Below are 22,092 nucleotides of genomic sequence, written 5' to 3'. Positions count from 1 at the left end.
ATGATTGCCTTCATTTGTCCGCTCACATTCGCACGTGGTCATCTAGTCCAATGTCAGTGCATGTCCATCGCCGTTCCAGCGGCATTTTCCTGGCTTGGCGTTTGAAACATCGTCTCGTTCAGCGACGATGAGCTCCTGATATCTCTGTAGAGAGGTTGTTGTGTACCACATGGTTATCCCGAGAGTTTTAGTTCCCTGGTTCCAGCCCAGGAGTGTCGAGGAGGATCTTGCAATCACTAGCTCCAGTTCTGAATCAAGCGTCATTGCGATCTTGTACTGGGGAGCTGTAAATCTTGATCAGCTGAGAAGCTTATGGTGGAGAGTGCCTGCACTCCTTTCCCCATTGCAGCAACGGCCTCCATCTTCAGCGTTGCTCGTGCTCAACCCAGGCTAGATCAAGATCTTCTTGTCGCACCTCATATGCCCAATGATGACAAGTCTGATGCATGACTGGACTGATCTGTTTTGATTGCACATCGCCTTGGTCGTCAGTCCAGACATCGTCATCCCCACCTTCATCTCCCACGGTCTTAACACCCATCTCCACGTACTTCTTAAGTAAAAGACGTCGCCAGCGGCCTCGAACCCCAACGCATCGTGACCATCTTCCCACTTGTCGCTGATCGTCATCACATCGTCGACCGAGGAAGAAGCGAATGTACCACTCATACCAACCCCGCGGATCGTGGTTGAAGTTTATCCAGCCTGCAGCCTCCCATTCTGACTGGTTCTGGCCGGATGAGACTTGGAATTTGTTCAGAGCTGGCTGGTAGGTGGGCGAGGTGATGTACTTGCGTGGTGGTCGTAGTTGTGCGAGCCATGACTTGGGGAGTGTCATGAGATAGTCGTCTCGAAGCTCCAAACTGAGAGTACGTGAGTACCACGGGGAGAAGAAGGTACCACCAAATGCGCCTTCAAGCAGCATCGATATAGGTGACTTGTTGGGGGTGAACTCTGGGAAGTCGGGGAAGTGGTATGTGCCATCAGGTGTCAATGTTGGCTCGCGGGCAGATGGCGCCCACGAATTCCAGAGGGTCATGAGATCGGCGAGTGAAGATGAAGCTGGTACATTGTTAGATACGGGTGGATTTGGAAGCTTGGTAGATTGGGTGGTGCGTGGGTTCTTCCTTATGGGTTGCTTTGGTCGAGATCGAGTGTCTTTGGTGTTTTGCTTGTATTGGGATCTCTCGTCGTCCTGATCGGTACGAATGCTAGCTGACGCTGCGATTCTGGCCGATGATCTCAGCGGCTGCGCTGACGAGATTCCCAACTTCCTCTTCCTTGGCCTAGCAATGGGCTGATCGGGCTGAGCGTTGGCTATCCCGGAGCCAATCTCGAGTTCTTCGAGTAGTCTCTGCTTTGCGAGCAGATTGGCTTGCCGCTCAGCCTCTATGTCGAACATGGTGTGGACACAGTTGGAACTAGTCAGCGATGAAAGAATTGATCATCTTGGACTTGACAGAGATCTCAATTGGCTGAGATCTGAGATGTGCCAGAAAAGATATAAAATGGAGTTGAGGAATCGAGTTGAGATCGTATCTAAAGCAGGGGCAAAGGGAGGGATAGAGGTGAGTAGATGACGTCAATGCCATATGTTAGATCACGTGGTTCCATGTCACGACTCACCATGAAAAGGAAAGAGACGACCTTGTGACATTGAATTCGTAGCTGTCTCTTGCGTCTTGCCTCTTACTGCTGTGTGCCAATTTCATGTAATGTGAAGCACTAAGTACTTACCTTTACAACGGCAAAGTCTAACGACAACCCATGACCTGCGACTTTGGCCTGTCGTGATCGGCAAGGTGCATCTTGCAGAAGATCGGATAAGATATCATGGGTGTATGAAGTTCCACTTCAAGAAGGTTATGAGCAGCCTAGTCGATCAAAGGTAAAGACTGGCATTCCCTGGACCCAATCAAGGGCATGGGTGTGAGGAAGTGGTGTGAAGGAATCGCAAAATGATTATCGAGGCGACTACAATACTTTGCAATCCATGTCTGCCGCTGAGGGGGGGAGGGGGAAGATTTGTTCTGCAAGAAGCCCGAGGCGCCGCAAAAGAACAGGGCCGAGGGCGAGAGGGTTTATTATTAGGCCTCTAGAGCCTTTCGGGCACTTCGGGGCACTTGGCCGTACCTGCATCAGACCCGGGGGGGAGTGCTTCCACTCGCCTACGACCTCTAATCATTGGTACAACTGGCCCCTAGACTGTGTAAAACCCACCTTCATCCAGGATCGACTCTCAGCCGGTCTTGATCGCTCCGTACTTGGGTGATTTTAGCATGAGTCTATTCCTCGTCTATTCCTCTTTGTTCATCACCCGTGTACCTCAGACATCATCTGTTCAAATATCGGTTAACACTCGTCTATCCAGTCTATTCAAGCTTGCCGTCAACAAGACCAATGACGGGCCACTGATCGACTCTGCCTATTGCTTCTGCTCGTGCAACTCCCACAGGTCAACCACCGTTTCCCCACAGTCAGTCGCTCCACACCTCAAGTCAGTCACGGCTTGCGGCGCTCGACCCAAATTAAAACGTCACGGCTGCCCACCTCTTCCAGCGCATGTCATTGTGCGTCCCTAACTCTGCGTGGTGCATGTGCAGAGGCTGAACTCATTATCGATCAGCGCACCGCGCGCCTCTTCATCGTTCCTCGCTGCCACCGTGACTCCTCCTGTGGACATGGGATCTGCTGCTGCTGCTGCTGTCACCGACGGCGACGGCAATGACAATGGCAACCCGACTCCTATCGTGGCTCCAACGACAACCTCGCAAAGTGCGCATGACAAGTCGCCGACAACAACCTCTTCCACTCAACCCGTGACCACCACCACCGAATCGCACGATGAACCGACTTCATACTCTACCCAAGCACTTCTGCAACCATCCGATCCCCTAACTACGCAAGACGTGGCTTCGTCGCTGCTTAATGGCACGAGTCAAAGTGGAGATCGGGAGTTACCTCGTCTTCAGGCCAACGTTCCTCTGGAAAACAGCGATCACCTCCAGCCGGTGGTCGATGATGACCCCTTATCCTTTGACCTCATCGCTCCGCCAGCTTTTGACCACGGCGAACCCTTTTCTCTCGAGTTCCAGACAACAGCGCTCTTCTCCAAGGGCCATCTACAGGTTATTTTCAGCGACCCTGCCTTTCTCTTCCGATTTACATCCTTCCTCAGTACCCAGCGACCCCAATCCGTCCCCATCCTCGTCCACTACCTCGACTCCCTGAAGTCTTTGCGCGCTATTCACTATGCGAATGCCATTTGCGACGGCCTCGATCCCGTTGAAGGCCTGCAATTCACACAGAAACCGGTCAAGCCCACCATCAACACATTCCTCGAAGATCGTGCGGCCAGAGCGTTTGATGTCCTGGTCACTGAAGAGCTGCCCGCATTTGTCACACATGAATATATCCAGATAGTCAGCGCAAGCATTGCCGCACGAGTCACGGGCGCATTGTCGCCGCGTCTCCGAGAATTGTCAGATGGATTGGCCGAGGTGTTTTGTCTGACCGACCCATCCAGGCCTGACAATCCAATCATCTTCACTTCCGAAGGTACATAAGATATGGAGAGTGGATTCGTACCGATTTGCTGACGGTCATACAGAATTCAACCGTACCACACAATATGGCCTATCATATGTGCTTGGTCGCAATTGTCGTTTCCTACAAGGCCCTATGACTAATCCCCATAGTGTGCGAAGATTGAGAGAAGCAGTAAAAGCGGGAAAACAGCATCAGGAGGTGCTTCTCAATTAGTAGGTCAATACGATGTGATGTTGGCTCCTGTACTGACAGGAGAACAGTCGCCGCGACGGCTCCCCGTTTGTTAATCTCTTGATGACGGCACCTTTGGCTGATAGTCGAGGTGTGATTCGATACCATATTGGAGCTCAGGTGGACGTGAGTGGACTCGTCAAGGACTGTGCTGAAATGGAGTCGTTACAAAGGTTGATGGACCTACGAGCCCAAGGCGAAGATCCACCAGTGCCCGAGAAGCCAAATCCACAGAAGAATGACGAGTTGCAAGAGCTGAGCGAAATGCTCAATCAAGGCGAGCTCAATATCATTCGAAAACATGGTGGCCGAATGCACAAGGAAGTAGTTGAAGAGGACCTCGAAAGTGTCACCTCCCAGCAACCCAGGTTGCTCCTCAAGGACCCCGTGGCCCGGGCCTCTCCGTTGGAAAGGATGAATGGCAGATTGAGCGGGATCTATCAAAATGTGAGTGTCGAACTTGAACCATGATTCAACATGAGCATCTTTACTAACTACCGCCTCCCAGTTCCTTCTTGTGAGGCCATATCCATCTCTCCGAATTCTGTTTGCCAGTCCCTCGCAAAGGCTGCCGGGAATTCTTCAATCGCCCTTCCTGAATAAGATTGGAGGATCGAACCGTGTTCGAGAGGAATTGACTGCAGCCTTTGCAGAAGGTCGTGGTGTAACAGCCAAAGTGCGATGGGTGACCAAAGGCGACGATCATGGCAAGAACAAATGGATCCATTGCACACCATTAGTTGGAGCTCAGAGTCAGATTGGGGTGTGGATGGTGGTGATTGTCGACGATGACAAAGGCCTCGACCGGTGGTCAGGCTCTGGCCGCCTCCCGCCACAGGTTGGATCCACGGAGAGAAGTTGGCATTCTTCGAATGGACACAACAGTGGCGATTATAATCAACGTGGATCACGTGAGGGCAATGGCAGTTACGTGAGGGGATATCCAGGTGATGGTGCGGCCAGTGCCAGTGGTAATGGGAGTGTCACGAGTCTTCGCATTGGATAGGAAGCTCATGATTCACTTGAAGAAGCACAGTTGCGGTTTCGGACCACAGAGACGAACTTTTGTATATCAATGGATTTTTTGGCTTGGTTTTTTTCTGTGGATAGAAACCTCCCTTGGAGAGAGGGCACTGTGTACAGCATGTACAGTGAGTGAGATGGATGGATGGATTGCGATATATTGAGCTTCTTCTAATTCATGTGGATAAATGTGTAGTTGGGACGATATACCTCTGGTAGGTATGTACAGATATGCGTGATATGTAATTGAAACATATTTTGATATGCGTACGATGTTGTTATTGTTGTTGTTGAAGGCCTCCTAGATCTGAATATGCGTCGCAGGCGTCACTGGCTGCAGGGCAACCCCCTTTGAGATGCCCCGGCGCCCTGAATGTGACGGTCTAGGCTGATCTTTTCTGATCGTCAGGGTCAAATGCTCCGTCGTGAATGCTAAGCTTTTCGTGACACCTAACAAAAGCTTTCAGGGCCCGGGGCGCCATCGGAGCTACTTACGGGGTACGTGCCTACCCACCTACTCCGTACTGTGGCTGCTTGGTTGCTCCTTGGATCCAGCCAATTTTGGGGCCCAAGTTCATCGGCAGTCAATCAGTCAGCTGGCACCGGCACTGGCACTGCCACTGCCACTGCCACTGCCACTGCCACTCATGCCACTCATGCCACTCCCGCCCGCACCCGGTTGGTATGGGTGCTTGGGGCGTGTGTCCCAATAACAATACGATAGGCCGACTACGGAGTCCTCGAGTGCTTGTAAGTAGTACTGGGCGTGATTCCTATGGTACTGATGTTTACACTTTTGTGTAACCGGCTGAACTTGAATTGTTAATGGGGCCAAATCCATCCACTTTGGTCACCGTTACCATGCCATGCCCATCTCGTGTGTCTCTCCTATCTTTTTGTCTTTGTTATGTTTTTTTTCTCTCACATTCTCCTGGTCCACTTGTCGACGTAATCAGAAGGAATAAAAACGCACAGACACGTGACGGAAAAGTCGATTCAGAGACTGACAGACTGCACAGACTACATTGCACGCACGGCTGACAGCTAATCGTAACCGTTCTTCGGTGTCTTTTGGTGGCTGTCTCGGTGGCGGTCGGAGTGGCTGTCTATCTCCTGGTCATACGAATGCAAACTGTACATCAGTGTACGGAGTAGTTCAGTGGATACCGTACCTCTACGCTGGATACACTGGAACCTTTGGAACCACTATACACGACGCCATTGACAGATTTCCTTCAAAAGTCTACTCGAGTCAATTCAGGTCAAGTCGACGCGTCGTCAGGTCACCCATCCACCCATCCACCCTCATTCGTCATCAAAACTCAATGTCCTTGTCCCTTGTTTCATCGACATTGTCTGCTCCACATTGATCAAATATTCACATGTTGATTACGGAGTACTTGTCGGGAGCAGTTATCGGCTTACCGTAAGAACCAAACACGCTGCGCACGCTTTCCACACTCATCATCAACCTTGAAGTGCCACGAGTACTTGTTGCTCTTCTCTTTCGGTGCTTACATGTCATTATTTCCCCCGGTCGACGCTATATCACAAGTGGAATCCTTTCGTCGACCCTCTCTCCCCTCGATTCCATCTCACTCCACACCATATGTTCCCGCATTCACATACGCTACTCCTGCATAGGACTATTTACTGGAGCCCAACCACGAGTTTTGCTTCATCTTTCGCCAACTATTCTTCGCATCACTCCTTCACTAATCAACACACCATATCCATCTATCTCGCTGAGGGCTGGCCTTCTTTCTCCAAGGGATTTCTACACCATCTATTCGACTGACATGAAACACTGCTTGCATTTGAGTCCACCCACTTCTCCATTCTGGTAATCTATCGATTGTATCCTATTCACTCAATAGCCGATTGCCGGACACGTGGCAGACCTCCACCACTTGGATACCACCACCACCATATCAATAGTACAAAATACATCGAATGAGTTCTCAACGACAACAACCACCTTCATTCCCCCCATCTACACCATGATCCACATAAAACGCAGCTTCGTTTTACTGGGATCCATATCAATCATCATCATTATCCTCGGCTACTATAAAACCGCCACATCATTACTGACCGTCCGATCACTCCGGACCAAAGTCCCTCAAGTCATTGGTCTGGGCGACTATTTCAACAACGAAGAAGACCAATATGGATTTGAGCGACCTACCAATCCACCTCTCCTCCCGACCCCCGCTCACGGCGGTGGACAAGGAGGAGCCCGGCCAGGAGGCCTCTTCAACCATTCCAACACCAATCCCCTAGGCCCATACATCACCCCAGGGACCCCCTCTCCCCATCATCATCACCAACAACAAAACCACACCCGCAACCTCATTATGGCACGCACCCTCAAAGAAAACGTCACCTGGCTCGACCAAGTCGACCTAGGCCCCTCACCACCCACACGAATAATCTACGTCGCCGACGACCCCACCGCCGAATTCCACCCACCTGTCAACAAAGGCCACGAAGTCATGGTCTACCTGACCTACATCCTCGACTTCTACGACAATCTCGCCGACGTCAATATCTTCATGCACTCACACCGTTTGGCATGGCACAACGACGACCTTCTCAACTTCGACGCCGGCGAAATGATCAAACGTCTCTCCACGGAACGTGTCCTTCGCGAAGGATACATGAATCTCCGCTGTCACTGGAAGCCCGGTTGTCCCGACTGGATCCACCCGGGAAAAATCGAACCTGATAAACAAAAACTCGAACAATCCATGATCGCCGAAGCGTGGGCAGAGATCTTCCCCGGAAAACCCATTCCGCAAGTCCTGGCCCAACCGTGTTGTTCGCAATTCGCTTTGTCGAGGGAACGAATCCAGCGGATTTCCAAGGATGAGTATGAACATTATCGTAATTGGATGCGGAAGTCGCCGATTCGAGATACCATGTCCGGGAGGATCTTTGAATATATTTGGCAGGTTATCTTTGCCGACACGGCCATCAATTGTCCGAATCAACGGACTTGTTACTGTGATGGGTTTGGTGTGTGTTTCAAGGATGAAGCGGCGTTTGACAAGTGGTTTGAATTACGCTACCAGAAACGTGTCCATGAACAGGCCTTGAAGGAGTGGCAGCAAAAAGCGGATAAAATCGAACAATTTCGCATTGTTGACGATAAGTCTGGTGGAGCCAAATCCGGATCTGGGTCTAGATCTATGCTCGATCTATCTACTTGGAGATGGAAACCCGATGTCGAGATCGGCGACCTGGACATCCCCGAACCGGGTAAAGACGCTGAACTCAGGACTCTGATCCGAGAGCTAGATGCAGATCTCGAGTATCGTCGCTTGAATGCAATCAAGGCTGGCACGGATCCGAGAGTCAGAGCGGAAAGTGCCGGGAGGGTTTGGAAAGAAGGAGATGGGTTTTGATTTGGAGAAACAAACATGACATGAACTCGGATACCCAGAAACTAGAATATTTATATCGCCATATAACTGCAACTATGATCATCACAGCATCCACAACCACAACCACCACTGTCACCAACACTGTCACAACCAGTTTTCATGCATATATATCCTCGGACGCAATGTATAGACGCCATTTTCAAGAGAAGCATATTATTCGGCGGTTGGAAACTATCTCACTTTGGTCAATTATCCATGTCATGTGGGACTGTATGACTTCCATGTTAAGTCACATATATATAGAAGAGCCTCTATAATTCACCAGTCCATACACATCACAACTAATGTTATGATCGAACAAACATCCTTGTTTTGCCATGGCCCTTGTAAGCTAGTCTACTGTCACTGTCCTCACTCATCTATTCCTCATGGCCCACCTCTTTGTGACACGACTCCATTGTTCGGCCCTTCACACCTTGCAAACACCTCCTCTTATGTAGATATATGAATGGTATCTGGAACTGATTGCCCGCTGTTGTTGTTGTACCCAATGGCAGAGAAGCGCAGACAATGCCGCCACGAAGATCCTCCGTGGCTTAGATCTTGAATCATAAAGCTACCGACTACTGGCGGTACCGGTAGCAGGCAACTTCCTGGAATATCTTCTCCAATAGCCTTCACACACGCTTTCAGGCCAAACTCTTTCATTCCAACCCCACTGAGCCACTTGTCATCGGAATGCTTGCCATCCCGGTTACATGCAGCCGAGTCAAATGTAATCCCAATGCCCATCTGGTAATTGGTATTTTTGACCCGATAACTCCCACATTCTCCCGTCGAATTCTGCTGTCCATTTAAAGTCCTCTGAGAACCATCATTCGAAAAGAAGATCTTCTTCTCAATGAGTTCTTTGCAGAAGTCCTTTGCAAATTCCCTCATCGTCCCCCTGCGGAAGATATGAAATGTATGAAATAAGTCGTTTGCTTCTTCCTTCGTGGCGCATCTTACCCGACCTTTTCGTGGTAGCGGCCCAACGGGATTCCACTGTTGACAATATATCCTTTGCTCAGGCAGTGGAATTGGCATGACTGTCGACACCGCCCATTGGTTCGTGCAGGTTGTAATGCCTGGTAATTTCCATCCCTCGCATGTTTCAATCGTCTTGGTCATTCCATTTCGCTCTGTGCGTGTCGCAGTGAATCGTTGGCCTAGCAATGTTGTGGAAAGCCAGAAAGGGTGTCCCGCTTGCGATCCAGCAACGCCACTGTAGACGTCTCCATTTGCCGAGGTCGAAAGTGTGGTGTAACTTGTTGGCTTACTTGGTAGAATTGGAAACCCCTCAGATGAGGTAATTGAAGAGGTAGTGGAAGGCTTAGTGCTTGAAACGGTAGAAGAAGAGGACCCTGAGCTTGGTGATACAGTTGAGGACGAAGGTGACGTCGAGCTCGAGTTCGACGTCCAAGTTGTAGTTGAGGTAGGGGTCATCGACGTTGAAACAGAGGTGGAGCTTGTCGGGTTTGAACTCGTTGTTGATGTCAAGGTAGTTATTGAGGCCGAGACAGAAGTGGAATTTGAGGCCGGCGTAAAAGGCGACGTCGAGTCAGAATTTGATGTCGGTGCATCTGAGGGAGGCATTATAGTCGAATCGGTTCTAGTTGTGGATGTCCTCTCTTGACCACTTCCATTGAACAGATCAGTTGCGTCCGACCATATCGTATCATTTGAACCCATATCTGGTAAATTAAAGTCAGGAAATTGGGTAAACCAAGACAAAATTTGAGAGGAAACATCAGGCTCTAGGAATGAGTCAGCTACCATATCGGTCGGGAGTACCACCAGAAAACAACTTGCCATTGTACCATTGTGTGGCTTGACAGGCTTCGACAGTAACCGTCGCACTTGATGTTGTGGCTGTTGAGAAAACACTAGCAAGGCATCCTGTAAGGGTTGTACACGTTATCGAACACGTCTCGGTTGTTGTAGAGGACGCATTCATGTTAACACAGGATTCCGTACATGTTGAAAACACCGTCGATGAACACGAAGAAGACGTGGCGGAGGTCAACAAGGTTGAGGTGGTAGACTCGATAGATGTAGTAGTTGTTGGATTACTAGGAGAGGACTCGGTGGCAGGTCTTGTAGTAGACGTGATGGTAGACGCGGTGGTGGACGCGGTGGTAGACCCTGTGGCAGGTCCTGTGCTAGGTCCTGTGCTAGGTCCCGTGGTAGAGTCGGTGGCAGACTCGGTGGCAGACTCGGTGGCAGACTCGGTGGCAGACTCGGTGGCAGACTCGGTGGCAGACTCGACGGTAGGCTCTGTAGTGGGCTGCGTGACGGGCTCGGTGGCAGGGTTTACCGCAGGGTCGGTGTCAGTCTCTGTATAAGTCTCTGGTACAGTCATCCATTCCAAGTCTGGTGGCGGGTACGGAGGTGGTGCAGGCACCTTATCCAAAGGTCAGTTACCAATCGGCACGATGACACGAAGATTCAAACCGGTGGCCACTCCCAACCATTGTTACCCGGAGGTTTACATCTTCCTGGGAAGAGACACTTGAGTAGATCGACAGCAAGATGGAGCAGTCTTTCACCATGCCTGACAGCAGCACATAATGGATGCGGACATTCCCAAGTCCAGGTGAAATATCTGATTCTCACTCCATGGTCCAACGACCTGATACTTGTGGACAACGTGGCACTCCAGGTGACGCTGGTCCTGTCCGTATCTCTGTCTGTTCGCGTGATCATCTCGGGAAAGATGCTCCAGATGCTTGGCGTGGTAGTTGGGAAAGTGATGCCAACTATTGGGCTGAAACTCACAGTTGGATCATCTCCTGTCGTGATGACAGGGCATAGCCAGCCAGCATCAATTGGACAAGTTGAAAGGTCAGGCTTGGTCTCGCTGCATATTTGGGAGAGATCGAAACAGATAGGACAGAGGCAATTCTGAGTGCTGCCAGACTCTTGGGTCAACAGTTCAAATCTCGAGACGAACCCGCACTACGGGCTCACATCGTGTTGGCAAGTCAAAGGGGCGTTTGTTGTGGTCATGGAAGAAGCGGAAGATGTGCTTAATGTGAGAGAAGAAGTGTAAGACATAGTTGATGTGAGAGAAGAAGTGGAAGAAGAAGGGGATGAAGACAGAGACGTGGTAAGCAAATCTGGACTTTCCGAGCTGGCCAGTGATGTGGTTCCTGCCGCCTCAGAAGGGCTATCGGACAAGGAGATCTGGATGACTGTCACATTAGTAGTCTCGGTAGTAAGAGTCGTGTCAGACCCAACAATTGTTGTTGGAACCGTTGTTACAATCGTGGAGAACGTGCTCGAGCGCAAGGCGCTGGTTTGGCTCGAAATGCTGGCGGACAGAGCACTAGCGTAAGAAGAGTCCTGGGACGCGGCCAATGATGCAATCGAGGCAGCAGATGCGATGAACGGAGCAGCAGACGGAAGCTCCTCAGATTTTGTTCCTAGCTCTGATGCAAGCTCTGCAATGGACGAGACTGCGCTTGCGACAGAGGAGAGTTGTGCAAGAGAATTTTCAGTATTGTCTGAAGGGCCAGTGGATGAGAAGCCACTGGCCAAGGAGGCAAGAGCACTCATAATCGAGGATGCAGTGTGCAAAGCATCAGTATTAGCGCCATGGTCGTCGGAGATCGCTGATGCAGCCGAGGAAGCAGCAGATGCGGCTGAAGCTACAGCTGGGACAAAGATGGAGTTTGGTGTGTCCGTGATAGCACTATTTGTTGCAGAAGATAGCTCCGATATAGTACCCTGTCCACTAGACTGGCTGTCGGTGGAGTCGGTAGTCCCGTTTGAACCTGTCATAGAACCAGTAGGGGCGGTAGAAAAGGAAGTATCAGTCCGAGTAATCATGCCGTCAGGCACAGATGTAGTTGTAACAACGGTTGCTGTTGTGTTGCTGTTCTGCTCCTGACCGGTCCACTGAGAGGAGAGGGTTATATCAGTGGTTGCTGGGACGGTGACGACAACGGTGAGAGTTGGAGGTGTGTGAGAAGATTCCACGTCCGTGTCACTGTTTTGTGCTCGACTGTTGGACTGGGAAGAGCCTGTGGAATACATGCTTTCTGTGACTGTGATGGTCACAGTCGCGACAGGAGGCCGGCGAGTTGGTCGGTCCCCTCCTCCATATGGAGCATCTGACACATGACTTCCACGCGCCATAAGTTCGTTCTTCGTCACCGACGTATCAGAGCGCATTTCATCTGTCCACATTGACCAGCGGAAAAGTTTCACTAAAAAGCGGTAAGGGAGGGGCTGGGTGATCATTTCTTCGACTGGAACAAGCGAGGTTAGTGAATGACGACGATGTGACCGAAAGACACATACATGAAGTCGAGTGAGGTTGGGCAGAAGAGCCTGAATCTTGAGAATCAGATCCATGTCGAACGAAGATAGCAGAACTGAACCAGCTCGCCTCGACCAGCAATGTAAAAGAGAGCAGGACGACAGGCTCATTGATGTCAAGTTGAAGTTGGCCATTGTAAGACAGGCAGCATCATGCGCTCGTCGATGAGTAGATTGGAAAGCAATGGTCTGAAGTTTTTGAAGTTTTCGTGGTGAGAAGACACGTAGTATCGCCCTGCCAGAGGGAAAGAGCATCTCCCACTCGCTCCTTCCCAAAAGGTCTAGTTCTAGTATCCAGGAGGAGCAGGAACTCAATCTCTCATGGCAGCAGAACAGTATGAGCATAAGGACGGCGCGAGGATCGGATGTACCCCTAAAATCAGGAGAATTTCATAACAGATGCCTTTCAATACACACTCACAAAGGCTGTAAATATCGCAATCAACCAGACCTACCGAGGACCGAGGAGAACAGATGTTAGGCATGGTGCATAGGAACAGCATCTAAAGGCTGAGAGCATTCAGGGTGCCATAATGCTCTTTTGGTACTAGAATTCTAGTAGGCAGTTCCATGTATCAATGTATTGTGAATGCCCTTAGACGGACGACGTCGTCCGTGCATGGAGTGGACATGTTAAAGCTAAAGGGTTGTGACCTTAGGAGCAAACAGATGGATCCTTGGCTATCAGAAATCATAGGGAGCACTGGCCTGACTGGTATGCAGGCTCATGCATAAAATGACGCCACTTTTGGGGTATCCACGCGGAGGCTGCACCAAGGCCAGGCCGCCGCCTGCGTGTGCACCGTGGCACCCTGACATGCGGTGCGTGCCATGGTGCCTTACCTACTCCGTAGGTGTACGCCCGCACCTGATTTGATCCAATTTGGTGACATAAGCTGCAACTCTACTCTCCCAGCATCAGAATCCCGGAAACTGGACACCTTTCGCCTCGATTATTACATCCTTCACAAGTCCACCTCTCTGCACGACGACCTCGCAAAGGAACCCTCTGATCAGTCATCGTCCTCGTCTACTGCACCTTAACCACCCTCAATTCATGTTCACGCGCAGTGTGTAGTCGGATTCCCTTACTGGCGCCTTAATAATGGCTTCTCAGTCCTCCGCACCCTGTGTTTGACTTGAACCATCGTCTTTGGACTTCCACCACACATCGACAGCATGGCTGGGAGGTTGAGGTTGAGATGGACCGCGTACGCTGGGGTCAGTCCACCGCTCTTCCAACTTTCCTACTTGTCATAGACTAACAGCTGCTTCTAGGTATCAACTGCCCTTGCAGCAGGCGTCGTGGTCAAAGCCCTGGCTCAACGTCCCAACTTCTACTCTGCCGCCGTCTACCTTGCCCAGTCCTCCGCGAACTTGATGATCCTCACAAATCTTCTATTCGTCATCGCCTCCACCTTATTGCTCGGATTACAGAAACTCCTCTATGGCAACTTGCGTCCCATCGAAGTGGAACAACTTTATGAGAAGGCCTGGTTCGCCGTCACCGAAACATGTCTGGCCATGACTGTGTTCAGAGGCGAGATCGGCCTCACCTTTCTTTCCATGTTCTTTTCTTTACTTGCCGGTAAAGTCTGGGGCTGGATTGGCGAGGGTCGTGTAGAACTGTTGGAACAACAACCTCCTAGAAATCCACGACTCTTCCACACCCGGCTCGCTCTCAGTCTGGGCCTCAGTGTTGCCTTTGACATGTCCATGCTCGAATATGTGGTCAAACAGGTTGCGAGACAGGCTAAGCCGGATATGATGGTCATGTTTGGTTTCGAATTCGGAGTCTTGTCCATCACTAGTATCAGCACGGCCGTCAGATATGCAATCAATCTGATCGAGATTGGTATCGTCCGGGAACAAAAGCGGCAAAGAATTGAGCAGATCAAGAAAGAAAGAATGCACGCTGCTGTTACGGAATACCGAGAACACCTGGCTCAAGAATCCAGCCCATCTACCAGCACTCCTCCACAAGACGAACAAGCGACCCAACTCAGACCTTCCCCAACACGGCGCACACTCGAACAAGTGATGCGAGACTCGCTCAATGAGCCGGTCGACGACAACGAAGTCGAAGTTGAAGGCTGGGAAGATAAAGGGCGTTATGTCTTTTACCTCGATCTTGCCACCGACTTTTTCAAACTGGTCATCTACCTTGCCTTTTTCTTCATTCTTCTTGTATTTTATGGCCTTCCAATTCACATCTTGCGCGATGTCTTCCTCACCATGCGATCTTTCATCAAACGAATCTCGGATTTTATGAAGTACCGTACGGCAACCCGGGATATGAATGAGCGATATCCCGATGCAACCGCAGAAGATATCGGGAGAGAGGATGTGTGTATCATATGCAGGGAGGAGATGAGACCATACGAGCCACCTGTCATTGAAGCCGGCGGTCCTCGGCCCCCGCCAAACCCCATTGCTGAAAGAATGAGACCAAAGAAGCTCCCTTGCGGACACGTCTTACACTTTTCTTGCCTGCGGAGTTGGTTGGAGCGGCAGCAGATATGTCCAACCTGTCGCGCAAATGTCGTGCAAACTGGGCAGGGTGCCAACGGGATTACCGGTGCTCGGGCGAATGCCGGCGCGCCCGCCCAAGCCGCCGGTGGTCAAGGCCAGGCAGGACCCCATCCGCCCGCCGCAAGACCTGGGCCTCGAGTGTATCAATTTGGTCCTCTCCGCATTGGACTCGGTGCTGTCAGAGGTGGGAACATGTTTGAAGATCTTCAGCAACGACTTGCAGCGGGTGATGCTGGTGGTGTCGCTGGTGCAGTCAGAGGGCCTCAGCCCCCAGCAGATGTGGACCCTAATGCACCACGTCAGTTTGGCTTGGGCGTTCGATGGACTGGTGTTCGCAGAAGACGGCGAGACAATCAAGAGTTGACCACTCGAGAGAGACTTGACGCTGTCGAGGCCCAGATACGCCAGGAGATCGAGACATTGACACAGAGCGCCAATGAGTTGACTGTTCTCCGCTCACTTCAAGCCGAGTTGGAAAGACTGAGGAATCAGGCTCCAGGACAAGCAGCACCGAATTTGCAATCTGGACTCCCCCCTCCACCAGTCCATCGAGCCCCAGCAACCCTCATGGCTGATGCACAACAGCCTCCGGTCGGATCGGGAAGTGACAGATTACCGCCAGGGGTCACTTTGCCAGAAGGCTGGACCATGTTACCACTGCAATCAGTCTCTCCCGGTCACCAGATACAACAAGTCTCTGCATTCTCAGTGCCCGCGACTTCCATTCAACACTTTGGGTCGAACGGGCAGTTCCTTGGGACTATGCCTGGACCTCTTCCTGGCTTCCCACAACTCCCTCAGTTTACGCCTGTCGGCCAATTCCCTCCTCCGGTATTGCCGCGGGCTGCTGGTGGCCCAACACCTCCAGCTGGGGCAGCCGTGGGAGTTTCTGGGCCTCTTCATAATAACGGACCTTCAGCAAGCGCACACAGCCGACCGTCCACGACAGTTACACAAGACACAACTATCAACACAGAAAATCCATTGCTAGGTTCTTCGAGCTCTTTGCAGCAGCATGATCTGCAGCAACTCGACCAATTGTTGGCATCTCTTCCAAACGGAGCAGGTTCAGGGCAACCAGAGATCCGAGCTGATATCTCATCCACAGAAGAGGCTACACGACACTCCAATGGAGAGTCGCATCAAGATCAACAACCTCATTTAGCCGCTACCGAACCAGTGTCGAGCCTCCCCTTACCACAATGGGGTGCCTCTAGCTCGTCTCACAACGCAGATTCAAATGGAAATAGCGCACAGCAGATGAATGGAGAACAACAGGCTGAGAGCAGTTCAGCAGCAGACAATTCTCCAGCAGACCCGAAAAAGAGACATGCTACTGTGGAAGATCTGGTGGAAGACCCAGATTAAAAGTTGATTTTCAAGGCAAAGCTGGCCTGTCCGTTGGAGGATACCTAGCCATCTGCGATGTAGCAGATTAGTACCTTCAACGTAATTCTATGAAATTGGATTCATAAGATGAGCATGAGTGATTCCAACATGATGCGAGACTGCCCGTACAAACATGCCTGTCTCGACACTTGTCACGTGGCTTGAATAGCTGTACCTGTAACAATATGATTAGGTACTGTAATTAGTAACTCAGGGTGCAGAGCCTGGAGTAAAGACCCTCCTGTAGCCTTAAGGAGATAGACTCAATATAGCCGAGAGCATTGGTGAAACCGAAATGAGCATCCACAGCCTCATGTCAGCAATGATATTATCCTCTGCTATTTGACAGGCTGGCAGGGCTGCATGTCACCCCTGCGTCACCGTCTTCACACTTTGGCTCCCAGAGTGGAGAAGAGCTGCAGGGATCGACAAATCAAGACCATTCATTCATTCTTCTATTGAGAAAAGTATACTACTCTCGCATACGTCGCATACGGAGTACATCTGGTCTCAGGTTGAAAACTTATTCGACGAGTGACTCGAAACGACTTACAGGCGTTTTCGATTGCAGCTTCGCATTGCAGACATGGTCTAAAATATCAAGGGACCACTTCTAGGTTCCACCCCACCTAAAGCTAGCTAGATCAAGACCAACAAATTCACTCTACGGAGTAGGGTCGCCATCTGTTTGTCACTTACGGTATGAAATTTACAAGCTTAGTTGAATTAGGCTAGTGGGAATGGAGGCTTTAGCGCGGCACTGGGTAGTCCTGGTTGTTAACCTGGTATGTACTGGAGTGAGGCGATAGGAGGATTGGTTAGTTAGTTTGTTTTCGTTCTAGACTACCTAGGCAAGACTGGCGATGCTGAGTCATCATCCGAGGACATACACCTCCTTCAATAGGAGGATATCGAGGAGTGAGAGATATCAATCAAACAAGTAAGCGAGTCATCCATCAGGCAGTTCAACAATAGTCATTCATTCAAGTCAAGCCCTAGTCGAGTCATTTATCCAGTTTAGTCAGTGAGTTCAGCGAGCAAAACGAGTTAAGAGAGAGAGAGAGAGAGTCTATCTCAATAGCCACTCCTAGCGACGAAAACTTCATCGATTCTCTCTTGTTTTGGTTTTTGGTTTGGCGTTGTTCCCGCGCGCCGAAAACGTGTATATCCTCCTCTACAGTACAAATGACGTAGGACGGTGAAATGATTGGAAAGCAAAGTGGAGCCTCGTCAGGCAACTGGGAATCGCTACCGTGGAGTGAACACCAACGTACTCGACGATCCTCGGATGTTCTCCTGATCTCTTAAGTATGATCTTCCCAACTATAACCTTATACGCATCCCTTTCAGCTATAGATAGTTAGAGCGATTTAAGGATCAATCTATCTATGACTTAGTAGAAGGCGGAGGCCGAGCCTATATAGTCTTTCACCGTTAATAGTCCTATCATGTCTATGACAATGTCGTTTCCCGTACTAGATAGATAATTGTAATAGGGATTTATTATGAAAGGCTGAAACCATTCTCTAGAGCTGACCATCTTTCAATCGAAGCTAACTTACTATCAAGGAGTGGCGGGCGCTTCAGATAATTCGTAGCAATAAAACGAGTGCTTTTGGCACAAGATATTCTGCTGATGAGAAATGATCATATGCTTTCGGATCTTTATGTCGATTTAGGTCCGTGGCTGATCAATCGCCGTATCCTTCTCCACGTCAAATTTGCCCGATTAATCATTCAGACTACCCAGAGTCAGTACCACCCATCCAACTTGGTTGACCTCATTCTTCAACGGTGTCCAGTGCGAGGCAAACTTTTCAAAACCCATTAATCGTTTAGTGCATAGAGTCAGGTCTAAACTTATCGCATTACCAGCCCTAATTGCAAGCCTGACGCGGGATTTGAAGTCACTTCCTAGCCTCGTCTTAGAGTATACTGATAAAAAGCGAAAGATTTCCAGCCCTACGATCTGTGGGCTTGTCCATAAATCGGCTTTCTGCGAAGGCTTTGCCGGATGGAGGAGTGTAGCGATGGCCGCGGAATGGAACGATATATAAAGAGTCGATGCGTTAATGACAATATACTGCGGGAAGGTTAGTAATAGAAAGTTTAAATAGGGGGATGTACATAGTACTTACTTTAGAGTAAGCCGTATAGAAGGTGTCCACCTGTCGTTGGAATGTCATTTTCTCCTTCTCGATTCTGTTGAGGAGCTCGTTTTCCATCCCAGGTGCCCGCTGTGGGGTGTGCAGCTGGCTTCTTCCTCTGAAAGGGGCCAGAATCTTGCTCGCGCGAGAACTGTGTTTCTGTACCTCTGGGGGGTTTGCTGGAGCGTCGCCTTCCTCGTCCGCTTCGTCTGACATTGCCAGAATTCGTAACACATCCGAGGTGCTATGAATTGTGGTGGAACAATTAATCTGCCCTCCAAGGAAGAAAACAACCTTCCCACGGGAATCGAAGAGTGGTGTCATGTACAGTAGATTCCAAAACGGCTCCCCATTTTTCTTTTGATTAAGAAGTAACTGGACGCATTCCTCGCAGGAATCGAGTGCCTTGCGAATATTGCGCACAACCGTTCGATCCGTCTCCTGACATTGTAAAAATCGACAGTTACGAGGGATGATCTCTCTGCGGTCATATCCCGTCACTTTGGCGAATCCGTCGGAAACGAAAACAAGAGGGTTGTCGGCCTTGCTAGGATCCGATAGAACGAAACAGTCTCCCAGCCCAGCAAAATTGCTCCGATCGGTAGCAAGTGCCCTGACCGCACTCGCCGTGAGCTGATGTCGTACAAAGCGAGGATAAATGTCCTCAGCAACAACACGTTCCATTTTGTTCTGGGAGTCGTTAAAAACCACCTCGAGTGTAGGCAGTGTGGAAACAAGTGCCGATTTCAGATCCCGATTGACTTTTAGGAGAGCACCATCTTCGAGATTGATTTTACTGGGTGCGTTGACAGAAAGATACTCTCGATGAATTTCGGACATATTCTTTGCCACTTCATCCAACAAAATACCGTACTCCTCAACCTTCCGAAGAAATTCAATATTCTCTCCAGCGAGCCGGGACCGACTGAAAATCAAGAGTTGGTACGCAGTTGTAGGGTTATGGAGCACAACCTGGAAAATCTGTGGAGCAAAAAAGTCGGGAAGTCTTGTTGCTGACGAGTGAGAGGTGGTAGTAGTAGGTTTTTTTGTCGCGTGTGATGCAGTGTTGATGGATGAATCATAAGATCTATCCTCTGCCGCTGACTCAAGGCTGAAGTCTAGCTTTCGGAGTTCTTCCACGGTGTTAGTGCTATCATTCTCAAAGTAGGTGCCAATCCCTGATCTGGTGGCACCTGAAGTATTTCGGTCGATTGGACTCGTAGGATGAGCTCCATGGCTTAGTAGGAAGTTGCGTCTAGCCTCTGTAGGCGATTCTAAATCTGCGGCATTCCGGTCTTGCGACCTTGAAGTTGATGTTCTCGGAGATGATTCATCGATGAAACCCTGAGGCATGCCCTTTAGCGGACTTGGCCTAATGACCTCTATATCGCTCGTATAGTCTTGAGTGAGCCGCGTTCGGACTCTTGGAACGATAGGTGGTTCCATCTCGATCAACTAAGTCAGTTTTGAAGGGTTATAGACCGTGTCTTAGTAAATTCTTGTTTTGATCGTGAGAAGATGAGTATATACGTTCTTCGCCTACACTCGAAACGATAAGAAGGTATGATTGCAGTATAAATTCAAAGACTCTACAAGCCCATGCCCGGCTTACCCGAGAAACGGCGTGTGGCCTACGACTAGGCAGCTCGCAGAACAAGATGATATGTTCATGGTAGATCAAAGGTTGGACCCAACTATGATAAGGAAAAAGCCCTTTCAATTCACAGCTTGAAATTTCTTTAAATTATGGCTCGATCTAGCAGGGAAACCCTAGGAAGTTGAGCAACAGAACTTCATTTCTAGTAAGTATTCTAGGTTTAAATTTATGTCAAAAGTACCCTCCTAGAGTTGATCAGAGAGGGATTGAATTTCGAGAGTGTTGGCTTGCCAAAAGTATATAGGCCCGAGTGGGGCCGCAAACTCGGAATGCTGCTAGCCCCTGTCCACGGAGGGGGATGTAAAATGTCCGAACGGATGAACAGTGTATCCGCCACAGCTTCGCAGCGTACCATGAGTGCAATTGAAGTTTGCAAGATAGCCAGACTCGATACTTATCCAAGTCATGGGTGGTACTGTTGTGCTCACAGCGCTAGCGCTCTAACGAGGACGTTCAATATCTACCCCGTCTGAGAAGTAAGCTGGGATTAAGCGGTACGACTTGAGTTTGGAGCGAAGACGTGATCGCCAGGTATTCTGCCGTTGCGTAGAAGGGAAGTTTCGTGCCATGATCTGGGCATTGTCCGAGGAATTCTAGCCGAGCTGTCATAACAGCCAAGAAGGCAGCGCCGCGAGTATGAAACGACTCAAGCTATTCTGGGCCTGGCGTCATATATATGGTTCGTATTGAGTGGAGTGATCGACCCAGACCATCTTCAGCATGTCCTCGAACGGACAGAGCACTGTACTTTCATTCTTCCCAACAGCCAGGCCCACTATGAGGCGATCATGATATCCATCAGTAGGTAAAGCATGCTGGTGCTGGAGGCGTGGCGTCAGCTCGTAAATCAATAGGATTTGTATTTCCTAGATCCACGTGGGGTCGGGTCCATCTCACTCGACTAACTACGATCGCATCGTCGACATCTAGAACTACCCGCTGAAAGTATGAGCTCGAGGAGTACGTCCCTCTTTTGCATCATTTCTGCTACACAAGTTTATTTCTGGTTGAAGACGGCTTCGGAGGGTCCTCTTTCATGCGGAGACCGACTACGAGCGATGGACTGAAAGACACACGCAAAGCAGTGATCCAGACGCAAGTCCCAACTCAATCGAGGTGTTGACTAAAAATGTGGATGTAGACTTTGGAGGAGGTGGAAAAGGTGGGGGCGGGTGCTGGGCGTGTATGCGACAGAGTTGGAGCTAGAGATGGTCAAACCTAGCCCACTATGGGTAACGGTGAACAGGGAAATGATTCCCCTTGACCAGACAGGCGGAGTCCACCTGCAGTGCCTTGGAAACCCTTACTTCAGGCCGTTGCTCTCATGATGTTATGAGTCCCATCTGATTAATGGTTCCAAAGCAAAAAGATAGTTCGTAACACGACCTAAGGGTTGTAGTGGGCAGTTGTCCCCGGCGAGGCTCTCAAGGCCACGCTACTAACCACCCTCGCGACTTCCTGGAGAGGCACTCGGGCCCTGAGAGGAGTGCCTTGCTATGTCAAAGATTGAGGTGAATGAGCTTCCTCAATGCTAAGGGGGTAGCCCATCTATCTGTAGCCAAAGGCAAAGCTCTACAGTGTACAGGAGGCTGGGAGATGTTACCAACCCTTATCCAAAGGTGTTGGCTTTCAACATGTTACTTAGCAGTCCTGTAGGGCAGCCTCCCGGACCCAGAATGCCTGCCCCCGAGCATCTCTGGGTCCTTGGGAGTGAGCGTTGCGCTTCCTCTTGACGACGAGGGCTGATCGATGTAGAAAATAGCGTAGCCTAAGACAAAACCCTCATCTGGAGTCTATGTCTCGGTAGATAAACACC

At 50.1% G+C, this 22,092-nt stretch overlaps 7 protein-coding genes across 7 annotated transcripts; 3 read left to right on the top strand and 4 right to left on the bottom strand.

Annotated features, from left to right (window-relative positions):
• Positions 1–42: 42 nt before the first annotated feature.
• Positions 43–264, bottom strand: PV10_07155 (uncharacterized protein; the record flags this gene model as incomplete). Its single annotated transcript, XM_016372019.1, has 1 exon — positions 43–264. One exon carries the CDS (start codon positions 262–264, stop codon positions 43–45), a length of 222 nt encoding a protein of 73 aa, XP_016221351.1.
• A 100-nt stretch (positions 265–364) lies between these two features.
• Positions 365–1,402, bottom strand: PV10_07154 (uncharacterized protein; the record flags this gene model as incomplete). Its single annotated transcript, XM_016372018.1, has 1 exon — positions 365–1,402. The coding sequence occupies one exon, from the start codon at positions 1,400–1,402 to the stop codon at positions 365–367; it is 1,038 nt and encodes a 345-aa protein (XP_016221350.1).
• A 916-nt stretch (positions 1,403–2,318) lies between these two features.
• PV10_07153 (uncharacterized protein) lies at positions 2,319–5,071 on the top strand. The gene is made up of 4 exons (XM_016372017.1): positions 2,319–3,558; positions 3,611–3,761; positions 3,810–4,227; positions 4,289–5,071. Exons 1-4 carry the CDS (start codon positions 2,682–2,684, stop codon positions 4,784–4,786), a joined length of 1,944 nt encoding a protein of 647 aa, XP_016221349.1. The 5' UTR covers positions 2,319–2,681; the 3' UTR covers positions 4,787–5,071.
• Positions 5,072–5,968: 897 nt separating this feature from the next.
• PV10_07152 (uncharacterized protein) lies at positions 5,969–8,523 on the top strand. Its single transcript, XM_016372016.1, has one exon. The coding sequence runs from the start codon at positions 6,804–6,806 to the stop codon at positions 8,208–8,210; it is 1,407 nt and encodes a 468-aa protein (XP_016221348.1). The 5' UTR covers positions 5,969–6,803; the 3' UTR covers positions 8,211–8,523.
• A 158-nt stretch (positions 8,524–8,681) lies between these two features.
• Positions 8,682–12,587, bottom strand: PV10_07151 (uncharacterized protein; the record flags this gene model as incomplete). The annotated part of the gene is made up of 3 exons (XM_016372015.1): positions 8,682–9,922; positions 10,005–10,632; positions 11,199–12,587. The coding sequence occupies 3 exons, from the start codon at positions 12,585–12,587 to the stop codon at positions 8,682–8,684; spliced, it is 3,258 nt and encodes a 1,085-aa protein (XP_016221347.1).
• Positions 12,588–13,478: 891 nt separating this feature from the next.
• PV10_07150 (uncharacterized protein) lies at positions 13,479–16,708 on the top strand. The gene is made up of 2 exons (XM_016372014.1): positions 13,479–13,772; positions 13,830–16,708. The coding sequence occupies exons 1-2, from the start codon at positions 13,731–13,733 to the stop codon at positions 16,449–16,451; spliced, it is 2,664 nt and encodes an 887-aa protein (XP_016221346.1). The 5' UTR covers positions 13,479–13,730; the 3' UTR covers positions 16,452–16,708.
• Positions 16,709–17,945: 1,237 nt separating this feature from the next.
• PV10_07149 (uncharacterized protein) lies at positions 17,946–20,302 on the bottom strand. Its single transcript, XM_016372013.1, has 2 exons — positions 18,611–20,302; positions 17,946–18,555 (listed from the first exon to the last, which is right to left on the bottom strand). Exons 1-2 carry the CDS (start codon positions 20,063–20,065, stop codon positions 18,202–18,204), a joined length of 1,809 nt encoding a protein of 602 aa, XP_016221345.1. The 5' UTR covers positions 20,066–20,302; the 3' UTR covers positions 17,946–18,201.
• Between the last annotated feature and the right edge of the window lie 1,790 nt (positions 20,303–22,092).

Source organism: Exophiala mesophila (assembly GCF_000836275.1).
Source record: "Exophiala mesophila strain CBS 40295 unplaced genomic scaffold supercont1.5, whole genome shotgun sequence".
Classification (NCBI taxonomy): domain Eukaryota; kingdom Fungi; phylum Ascomycota; class Eurotiomycetes; order Chaetothyriales; family Herpotrichiellaceae; genus Exophiala; species Exophiala mesophila.
Note: the sequence above shows the minus strand (reverse complement) of the source record. Positions and strands in the feature narration are given on the sequence as shown.

What these genes read in the sequence shown, in the direction of transcription:
- PV10_07152 (XM_016372016.1), top strand. Translation starts at nt 6,804, where the DNA reads ATGATCCACATAAAACGCAGCTTCGTTTTACTGGGATCCATATCAATC.
- PV10_07153 (XM_016372017.1), top strand. Translation starts at nt 2,682, where the DNA reads ATGGGATCTGCTGCTGCTGCTGCTGTCACCGACGGCGACGGCAATGAC. An exon ending in AATCATCTTCACTTCCGAAG is followed by an intron (nt 3,559 to 3,610) that starts GTACATAAGATA and finishes ACGGTCATACAG; the next exon opens with AATTCAACCGTACCACACAA. An exon ending in CAGGAGGTGCTTCTCAATTA is followed by an intron (nt 3,762 to 3,809) that starts GTAGGTCAATAC and finishes ACAGGAGAACAG; the next exon opens with TCGCCGCGACGGCTCCCCGT.
- PV10_07149 (XM_016372013.1), bottom strand. Translation starts at nt 20,065, where the DNA reads ATGGAACCACCTATCGTTCCAAGAGTCCGAACGCGGCTCACTCAAGAC. An exon ending in TCTATACGGCTTACTCTAAA is followed by an intron (nt 18,556 to 18,610) that starts GTAAGTACTATG and finishes ACCTTCCCGCAG; the next exon opens with TATATTGTCATTAACGCATC.
- PV10_07150 (XM_016372014.1), top strand. Translation starts at nt 13,731, where the DNA reads ATGGCTGGGAGGTTGAGGTTGAGATGGACCGCGTACGCTGGG. An exon ending in GATGGACCGCGTACGCTGGG is followed by an intron (nt 13,773 to 13,829) that starts GTCAGTCCACCG and finishes AGCTGCTTCTAG; the next exon opens with GTATCAACTGCCCTTGCAGC.